Raw genomic sequence first — 10,111 nt, 5'->3', positions numbered from 1 at the left:
AAACCTTTTTTAAAAAAAGAAAGAAAGAGAGTAGTGGTGGGCTAGGATAGGGAGTAGGATGGACAACAGGGAGGGAGGTCAGCAAAGGGGAATGACTGCTAATGGTTAGAGGGTTTCATACTGGGGCATCAAAAACGTTCAAAATTGAGTGTAGTGATGGTTGCAGAATTCTATGAATACACTAAAGCCAGTGAAGTGCACGTGGTGGAATTTTATAGTGTGTAAAATTTTATAGTATGCGAAGTAGATATGAATAAAACTGTTATAAAACAAAGCTAATTCAAACTTTCCAACATTTCACTTGATTACTACTTTCATGATTATCTGTCTGCCATAAGTACTGCCTATGGTATTCTTTACATACATTTTTCTTTAAATAGAACTACACTTTTAAATATTAAAAAAAATTTATAACACTACCATAAGTGAAAAATCAGTTAAGATAAAAAGATGGATATAGCAAAATATTGGCAGTGCTACGCAAACAAATTAAAACTGAGAAACTCTAAACTACAGCAAAACAATGGCCAAGCAGAAAATAGAGCACACACACAAAAAGTCGGTAAACGGGATGAACACTAGGGCTGACTGTGCCCAAGGTTTCTGAACAAGTGATGCACTGAAGTCTCACTTGTCTTAGCCTGCCCTGCAGTCCCAGAATGTCTGTGAAGACAGAGGCTCCCAGAGACGGAAATGTGAAGATCGGGTCAAGTACCAGGAAAGACCTACCTCTTTTTTCTTTATCCGAGTTGGGTACACAGGTTCGGAAAGGGCAAGAAGTAAATGATAGGCGCACAACAGTGGGAGGCCTGCTCGTAGTGTTACCGTGAAATATGCAGGCCCATCTAACTGAAGCCAGGACAGTATATCTACTAATTGTTCTCGTGATCACCAATAACATCTAGAAAAATTAGGGTCTGCAATCACAGTTCCTCTCCAATGGTCACAAAATGTATCACTTGTGTTTTTGCATTTTCTGAAATGTAGGAAAATCTGAGTATTTAACTTTCAGATCCTGGTACTAAAAACAAAAATTATCAGTAAATTTTTAATGTCTTTACTAAGTGGAAAATAAGTGTACTATGGTAAAAGTAAGTATTTTGAAAAGCAAAATAGACATTTTATAATTCCAAGCTGTTTAATGAGGTTTTCAAGTCTGATCACTGCTATACAGGCTACTGTGATTATATTAACCAAGAGGCATTTATTTTCTCCCATGAAACTGGCATGCCTCTCTGAAAATAACAGAATTGCCCTGCTCTTCCAATACTATATTAAAAGCAATCCTGACACCTACTGAAATCTCTGAAAATAAAATATGATGCCTGAGATTTGCTTCAAAACAATGGGGAGGGTAGCTTTTGTAGGACAAAATTGCCCATGCGTAGGTAATTGCTGCAACAGATTGTTACATAGCAATTAATTTTACTCTCTATTTTGCCTATCTTCTCAAAATATATAATGAACTTAGTACTTTAAAGTTAGCATTAAAAAGTTAGCATTAAAGTTAGCATTAAAAAGTAGTATTTATTTTGGCAAAGCTTCATGAAATCTTTAGTGTTTCATGTCACAGAGGAAAAAAAATCTATCAATCATTTCCTTCTAATAATTTAAGGTTGGCTCTACCAATGAACAGTAGATTTTTTTCTCTGTTTTATGTTCCATATGACCCGCAACCAAAGCCAAACATGTTTGTGGAAACCGTTACCATTCCAGCATAAAACTGGAAACAGATTTTTATTAATGACTTAAGTTTTGGTATACAAGCCATGTGCAGTTTTGATTTCCACAATTTCAGAAATGCCAATCTCACGGTGGATATCAGATTGTACCATTAGAGAATTGTGTTTAACTTCCAACTAAATGCCACCACCACTTTCTAAGTGTTTAAAGAATATTCACATGTGATTCCCCACGAATTTTTGCTTCTACTTTAAAACTAAGTTGTATTGTGGTTGGGTATGAAGGTGAAAGAAAAGAGACTCTCAAGCCCCTTCATAACTTATCTTTAAGACATGCCTGTAAAGTAGTTAAATGAAGGTATTAATCAAGTTAATATCAAATCAACCTTTTAGCAATTATTAAATTCTATGTTTAAAACACTGTATATCCTTTGGACCCCAAGTCACCGAAGTTATTTATAAATGCATTTATATAGTAACATTGAGGATGCTTCCATGCATAATCCGGCAGGTAGACTGACCTAAACCACCAGGTAGTTAACTATGGAAAATAAAATTGCAGCTCAAGGGAATGGAGAGAAAGAAGGCAAAAACGCCACCATTTGTCAAGGGATTACTACAGGCCAGGAGCAGTTCTAAATGCTTTACAGACACCTTGTTTACTCACTATCAACAAATTTATGAGGCTATTTTCCCTATTTTACAGATGAGGAAACCAAGGCCCAGAAAAAGGAAGTAATCGGCCACTGGAAAAGTAACAGGGCTGGGATTCAAACTCAGATCAAACTCAGATCTGCTTTCAAAGTCACCATATCACGCTTCCTCCCACAAGGACAACTTTCCAAATCATATTAAAAAGTCAGCTCTTTGATTACAATAACTCCTTCCTTGGAATTACTCAGATTATTTCAACATGGGGCACAAAATCAATCTGCATCCAACACATTTTTAGGAAAAGTCATAGTTAACAGAAAAAAAAAATACAAGAGCCAGAGCACCAATATAAACCACAGAGGGGCAACGGGCAGGCTGCCAGCCTTAGGTCTGAAAGCTTAAGCCCAGATCTGCCATTTCCCAGCAAGTGACCTGGGACAGGTAATAGCCTCTTTCAGCCTCAGTTCCCTCATTCATAAAAAGAGCACAATGCCCACCCCATCCTTCTAACCTCGGGTTGCTTACGAGCATGGAATAATTAATGTTGGTAAACTACAGCAAACTAGAATTCATAAGGAATTACGATTCAGTAAGGCGACTACTCGGCGCGAACAGGAGGAGGTCGGCGGTCCACCGGCGGCGGCGGCGGCAGGACGCCGCTCCGGGGCAGGCGGCCGCACCCCAGCGGAGCCGCTGGACAGCAGCAGGTGCTGCCCGTTCCCGTCACCCCCCGGCGGGGCAAGGCGCGAATGAAGCGCCGGGAAGGGGACACCGACAGAGGTGCGAGGCCTGGGTGGGACTCCTCACCCCCGCGGGCCTCAGTTTCCCCATGTGTACGATGGAGACACCATTCCTGCCGCGTCCCGGGAAGATGGAGGGAAAGCGCGGTCAAGCCCGCTGAGAAGAGGCTGACGGGCAATCACCTGTCAGGTGAGGGGCCGGCAGGGAGGCTCCCCTGGGAAGCTTGGACATTCCCGAAGCGTCCACGCGCGCCGCCGGGTCGCCCCGTGCGGGCTGGGGCAGACCCCGCCCACCTCTCGGCCTCGCCGCCCGGCTGAGCCCGCTCACTCTCCACCCGGGGCCTCCTCACAGGACCCCCGGCCCCCCGCGAGCGGCCGCGGCGCCCCTCCCCCAGCAGCGACTCCGGCCCCTCCCCGCCCACACTGCCAGGTGAGGGGAGCGGGTGAAAGGGCGTACCCTGCAGCCATTTTATCCCCGTGGGTCCCGCAAGGCATCCCGCCGGCCGGCGTCCCCGCCCAGGCCCGCCCGGTCTGCGAGACGCGCGCCCCTCGCGGACACTCACCCCGGCCGCCCTGCGCAGCTCGGGCGGTCCCGAGCGTCCCGCCGGGAAGGAGGCGGGGAGGCTGCCAGCGCACCACGTGACCCGGGCCGCGCTACGCGGCGCCGCTGGCGGCCCCGCGCTCCGACCGCCCGCGCGCAGGCGCAGCCCGGTTTGCGACGCGGGGCCGCCGAAGCGGAAGGCCCGCGGGGCTGCTGCTGGAAAGCTGCTCCCCTTCCTCGGCTGCGCTCGCACCGCCGCCTTTGGCCACACAGCCCGCTCTCTCCTATTCAGTCCCTTCCCTCTGCCTGTCGTGTCACCACAGTTCGTCCCACCGTTGAAGGACCATCAGGTCCGCCTCAAACAAGCCTAGACCTGTGGAAGCGCCTCAGAAAAACACGCAGGACGACGCCAAGCACACCCGCCCCGCTCCCCGCCGCCATAAGGCTTTATTGGGCCCCTCTTGTGTGCCAGGCTTGGAGGGCTCCCAGGAGGCACCCAGCTAATGTCTTAAGAGACAAAGCACACGAACGGACTGACATTATGATAAACTTTGAGTCACAGTCCTGAACAAAATAGGAAAGAGATGCAACGCAGGCCAAAATCATCGCGGTAATATTCCGCACCGTTTCCAGCCAGCTGGGATGCTCTGGCTCTGCACCCTTGCCCGCTCCCTTGGCAGCCACAATAGGTGGTAGGGCAACACATGGGATCCAATGGACTCGACCTCAAAGGTTCTTTCACCAACTCAATGCCAACAAGGGTCACCAACTTAGTAGAGTAAGGTGTGAGGCTTTCCTGGGCTGAGGCAGCCCAGGTGGAGCGGCCTCCGTGTGGTGTTGCAGCTCCCGCCTGGACATCGCACACTTGCATGGAAATTCAAGGTGTGCTATGCTGAGGCCGAGGTGAAGGGGCCTTAGAAGAATGCCCGCCCCTTCGCTTGATTGGTCTAGTTCTATGCAAATGATTCCTCATTGGTCAGAATGGAGCCACTCTGATTGGTCGGTGAGGACGCAAATAAGACTATAGCTGCACAGCGCTGGTTGGATGGGGAAAGTCTCAGTCCTATTGGTCGAATTTCTATCTTAGGCACTCCCTGATAAGGGTCAACTCAGCTGACAGGCAGGAGCACGATGTAAGACTTGACAGCCTTAACCTGTGGCTTTTCACTGAAATGCAAGCTGCCTGAGGGACCTCTGCAAACAATGTCTGCTAGATTCTGGTTATGAATTTGAGCACAATTAACCACAGGGGGTCCTTTCTGGCAGGTATATTCTGCTCAGGATTGACAAGCCAGAACCATGTTATTGGCTGTGTTCTGGCTCCTCTCCCCTCTTGCCTTGTTAGAAAACTTGCTCTTTCAGTCATTCTTTAATAAATGTTTATTGAGCACTTAGCACGTATCAGATGCTATTCTAGATGCTTGGAGTTAGTAAATAAACTAGGTAAAAATTCCTTCCTTCTTGGAGCAGGGTGGGGACAGACAATAAATATTGAACATAACAAATAAGTTACATAATAATGTGATAAGCACTACAATAAACAAAATGAGAAGGACCAGGAGGCTGAAGTGGGGAACCATACCGCAATTTCATAAAAGGTGGTCAGGGCATACCCTCTCACCCATCATCCCTGCTCTCCTCTCGCTTTCACTTTCATTCCCATAAGCATTAAACAACCTCAAGTCTCTCCCATCTTGAAACCTCACCCAACCCACCAAAGTGCACTTCAACCTCTGCTTTCTTTCTCCTCTTTTCAATATGCCCTTCACCAGGTCCATTTCTCCGATTATCTAAACAAGTACGCCTTTAATTCCTCAATTACTACTCATGTCTAGTAACTCATGTTATTGCACCCTGGGTTCTGTCCCCTTCGCCCCCCACCCCCACATGGAAACCACTCTTTCCAAAGTCACTAGGGATGTCCCCAGCGCAGATCCCGTGGATATCATCATTATGACTTAAGTTAGTTTCTCTGAACTGCTTGACACACCTGCCACCTGGAGACACTCTCTTTCCTTGCCTTCCGTTTTTACTTTCTTGTCTCACTTCTCCATCTCCTGTCCCTCCCTCTCCATCTCTTTTGATGTCACCTCTTAGCTCTCCTACCCCTTAAATGTTGATGTCCCTCATGGAGAGGTGCAAGTCCTCTCTTTTCCTGGACACGGGTCACAGAACTGTAGGTCGCGAAATGGTTCATCGGTGACAGAAATCAGCAGAGATACACTGAAGGCTGAGCAATGGGTACTGTCGGTTGGCTTTTGAAGGCCGCTCTTCCCAGGTACTGTATTATGTTCCCCCAAACCTGCCTCTCTCATTGAGGGAATCGGGGCAGACACATGGAGTGGACCGGAGTTTCTGGCAAGAACAACGATGACGGGAAGAGCCGGCGCGAGGCGAAGCGAGGACGGGTTTTGCCCAGGGTGTCGTGGCGCCAGTCTCCCCTTCTGCAGCCAACCGCCGCCTCGCCGCGGCCCGCCCCCTGCGCCGATCGGTCCAATCAGCGGCGCGGCCTGGGCCCCGCCCCTCAGCCGGGGCTATATAAGCCAGGCCTCCAGGCGCCCCTCCCCCTACTACCGCGCAGCCGTGACCGGGCCTCGGCTTGCGGGCCCGAGGGGTACCCCACGTTTACCCGCGCTTCGTGCCCGTCACCTCCGCCGCGCCGCCGCCGGCCTGAACCGTGCCCGCGCCCGCCTCGCCCCTCCGTCCGCCGCTGCCGGTGCGATGCGGCTGGGCCCGAAGCCCGCGGCGCTGGGGCTGCTGCTGCTGTGCGCCGCGGCGGCCGGCGCCGGGGACGCGGAGGAGCTGCACTACGCGCAGGGCGAGCACCGCGCCGACTACCATCGCGAGGCGCTGCTGGGCGGCCAGGTGAGGCGGCCCGGCCTGGCCTGGGCGGGCGTCCTTGCCCCGCGGCGCCGCGGGCTTTGTCCCTGGACAAAGGGGGGGGTGCCGGGCGAGGCCGGGGCGGCCTGACCATGGGGGCCGGGCGGGACGCCGCTCACTCTAGGGAACCCTGCGGCCTCCGAGCCTGAGGACAGAGGGCGGCCCAGGACCCGGATCGCTTGTACCCTCGGATACGGGGCAGGGTCACTGAGGGTGTGAGGGGCGGGGGCCTTGGAGAGCAGGTGTGGGTCACCCAAAAACCCCTGGGCAAGGGAGGCTTCTGGTCGCCCTATTTTTCTCCACCATTTTGCCCCAGTGATAGTAATGCTTGACCCCACTGTGTATCGCTTACCCTCCAAAGGAAGAAGTCGATGAATATGTTAAACTCACCCCCGAAGAGCAACACAAAAGACTGAAGTCAATCATAAAGAAAATTGACTTGGACTCAGATGGCTTTCTCACCGAAAGTAAGGACGTCCTACACAACTAACAATGGAGAGATCCCTTTGTAGGGCACAGAAACACCCTTAAACAGGAGTGTCTGCTTAGGGTAGTGTTCCCAACAGATCAGAAGTACCGTGAGAGGGTAAAAAGGACATAGTGAGGACGTTTTATACCTGGAAACCCTTAGACATAGGATGCCAAGGAAACGCGGTGCTTCCTCCAGCCAGTAATACAAACACCACTGACCCCTCCCTGTAGGAGACAGTCATACCTTCTGCAAACACCCATTCCTCACAGGCCTTTTGTCAGTGTCAACAATGAGATGCATTTGAGGGAAATGTGCCAAAAACCTTCAGGCCTTAGGTGATGTATTGCTCTTTTGAGATACGCTTCTTTAGAATTATAAGAATCTGCTTTTCATAAGCAAGTGGAAAAAGACCTGTTGCATATGAGTTATGTTTATCACAAATCTATTGCAGCTGGTAGGGCCTTCGAACCATCATGTCTTTTTGTAGAGATGAAGAAACTGAAGGCCAGAGGGCAAGTGCCTTTTCTCACATGAGTGGCCAAGCCTGGTCTGGAACCCAAATCGAATCTTAATTTAGTTTTTAATGTCCCTCACTTAAAAAAAAAAAAGAGCGTTCTTAACATAAATTCTAGAGTCAGAAACGAAATTCACAGATTAGTCAAAGAATATTCCAAATAAATTGTGCAACTGCCTCTCAAAAATGTGTTGTTAATAAAGTATTCGCATTGGTGCCCTCAGGAATACTAAGGTTTTGGTTCTTTCTACTTAAACAAGAAGAAAACCTTAGACTCATATCCAACAAGAAGGGGTCCATGTTTGGTCACACTAGAAAGCACACAGAGCAACTAGATGTGGAAGACTTGATGGTACCTGTCTTTCAGGGCCTACATAGGATCAAATATGTAATAGTAAACTTTTTAAAAACTTAAAGTTAAAAGGAACTTAGTCCAAATGTTCATTTTACAGATAAGAGAGCAAAAATTTGAGAGGGTGAACGTCTCCTTATTGCAAGGGTCAAGTGTGAACCCACAGTTTTCTGGTCAGTGCTCCATTCTGTATTCAGTTATGCCGTGCTGAGCTCTTTTTTTTTTTTTAGCTGAGCCATCCTGCCACCTGTTGGCAGCTTTGCTCAGGTCGGGAATCGAACTGGCGACCCTGTTGCTCAGAGCTCACACTCTTGAGCAAGCTCTTAACCAACTGAGCCACTAGGCCAGCCCCCATGTTGAGCTCTTTAAATAAACTAGAAGAAACCCTCATTGAAGACCCTCGAGGGAATTTTGCTAACTTGCACTCTAAAGGTCAGGACTGGACATAGGTTCTTGAGAGAGTGGAAGGAGTTTGGGTTTTTGAAGCCAAAGGTAGGATTGAAAGTGGACTCTGCTGTTTGTTAGCTATGAGTCCTCAATTCCAAAACCCAGTTTCTAGGAACTGTAATCTAGTGATTAGAATGGCCATGTTTTGAAGATTAGAGACAAGGAGGTAGAGGACCTGTTACATAGTAATTCTTTACTACATGGCTGTTATTATTCTGCCCTGATGTAGTTTCAGGAGAGACAAAAAGGGTCTTTTGTAGTCATCTGGCCTCCCCCACACCAGCAGAGGGGTACCACTCTTTACACCGGCACTCTTTACCCCTGCTATCCACACAAATGCTCATGTTCTTCCCTTTTGCTTTAATGCAGTATAATAAAAATCACTGAACAGACTTTTAAAATTTGATCTGAAAGTGGACATTTAAAATTTAGAAACTTGTTTTCCCATGTCTTCAGGTACTAAGTAAAGACAGACAGCTGTTACAAGAAAGTGGTAATTCAAAAATGCTACCCATAACTTTGTTAAAGTTTCCTCCAGATGTTTCATGTCGTGGTTAAAGGGAATATACTATAACAGTGTTTCTCAAACCTCAGTCACATGAGCACCTTCTCATAGTGTAGGCCATACCTACTTACCATCTATTAGTTCCTTAGTATAGTTTTGATCAACTCAATGTAAAAATCAAAGGAAAATTTTATATTACTTTCATAAATGAAAAATATTAAAATAAACAAGTTATTCAAAGATGTGTCCTGCCTGTGAGAACTGTGATAGCAAAGGTTATCTGCAGTTTTACGAATAATATTTTTTAAAAAAATCAAGTTCTATTTTGGCCAATTGTTAATTCATTTAATAAATACTTATTTAGCCAGGGGCTTCCTAAGCACCTGGAGTGCCTTGATGAACAAAACACACACAAACTCTGCATTCAAGGAGCTTACACTGTTATTTGGAGCACATAATATTCTTAGACTTTAAACAGTTCTCCCCAACTCCTGCTCCTAGTTCTGTGAAGACAACTAAGCCAGTTCTCATTCAGTCTCTGCAAACACTGAAGCTTGTTTTTCTTTTAGAGAAGGTTTAGGAATTCTCACTCCTCTATGAGAATTACTGTTACATTTATTGTGTTCTGGGAAATTCCCATAGGTGAACTCAGTTCATGGATTCAAATGTCTTTTAAACATTATGCTATGCAAGAAGCAAAGCAACAGTTTGTTGAATATGATAAAAACAGCGACGGCAGTGTGTCCTGGGATGAGTATAACATCCAAATGTACGATCGTGTGATTGACTTTGATGAGAACACAGCTCTAGACGATGCAGAAGAGGAGTCTTTCCGGCAGGTGAGTACCAGGCGGGAGCTTTCCTTTTGATCATATCCGTTTATTTGACCTTCCTGCATGAAAGAGCATGCGGCCTGAGGTCAAACTAGCTTTGCCTTCTCTGGGTAAGCACCTGTCCACCTCAGTGGTCATTTGGATGCTTTCCTTTCTAGCCAGATTTAGTACTCTTATTTTGGACTACCTATGTTACCCTGGCATCTGTTTTTCTCGGCTGTATCATTTGTCCTCATTTCCAGAGGACATTGCCTTTTCAGTGTATTTTGAATATAGATCTCAATATTTTTATTTTTTATATTACTGGACAGTTTTATATCTAGTAAGATTATAAGGGGCCCAGTCCCATTTTTTTTTTTTTAAAGATTTTTATTGGGTAATTGGGGGGATGGGAACAGTACTGGGGAATTAGGGGAAGGGGAACAGACAAGTTGCTGTCGTTTTGTTCTTCAGTCTAGTTGTGGAGGACACTGCTTCACTGGCCCAAGTTG

General features: G+C 47.2%; 2 protein-coding genes across 3 annotated transcripts in view; one reads left to right on the top strand and one right to left on the bottom strand.

The window, feature by feature from the left end:
* SCAPER (S-phase cyclin A associated protein in the ER) overlaps nt 1–5,395 on the bottom strand; it is a 233,864-nt gene extending 228,469 nt beyond the window's left edge. Inside the window, exons 1-2 of the mRNA XM_019640002.1 lie at nt 5,333–5,395; nt 3,640–3,876 (exon numbers count right to left, since the gene is read on the bottom strand). Coding sequence (XP_019495547.1) covers nt 3,640–3,876; nt 5,333–5,395 — 300 coding nt within the window. The remainder of the gene's footprint in view (nt 1–3,639; nt 3,877–5,332) is intronic.
* Nucleotides 5,396–6,197: 802 nt separating this feature from the next.
* RCN2 (reticulocalbin 2) overlaps nt 6,198–10,111 on the top strand; it is a 14,245-nt gene continuing 10,331 nt past the window's right edge. For both annotated transcript variants that reach the window (XM_019640229.1, XM_019640228.1), the window contains exons 1-3: nt 6,198–6,482; nt 6,859–6,964; nt 9,430–9,626. In XM_019640229.1, coding sequence (XP_019495774.1) covers nt 6,339–6,482; nt 6,859–6,964; nt 9,430–9,626 — 447 coding nt within the window. In that variant the 5' untranslated portion in view covers nt 6,198–6,338. The remainder of the gene's footprint in view (nt 6,483–6,858; nt 6,965–9,429; nt 9,627–10,111) is intronic.

This window comes from Hipposideros armiger, unplaced genomic scaffold (assembly GCF_001890085.2).
Source record: "Hipposideros armiger isolate ML-2016 unplaced genomic scaffold, ASM189008v1 scaffold_48, whole genome shotgun sequence".
In the NCBI taxonomy this organism is placed as follows: Eukaryota; Metazoa; Chordata; class Mammalia; order Chiroptera; family Hipposideridae; genus Hipposideros; species Hipposideros armiger.
This window is presented reverse-complemented; position numbering and strand designations above follow the sequence as displayed.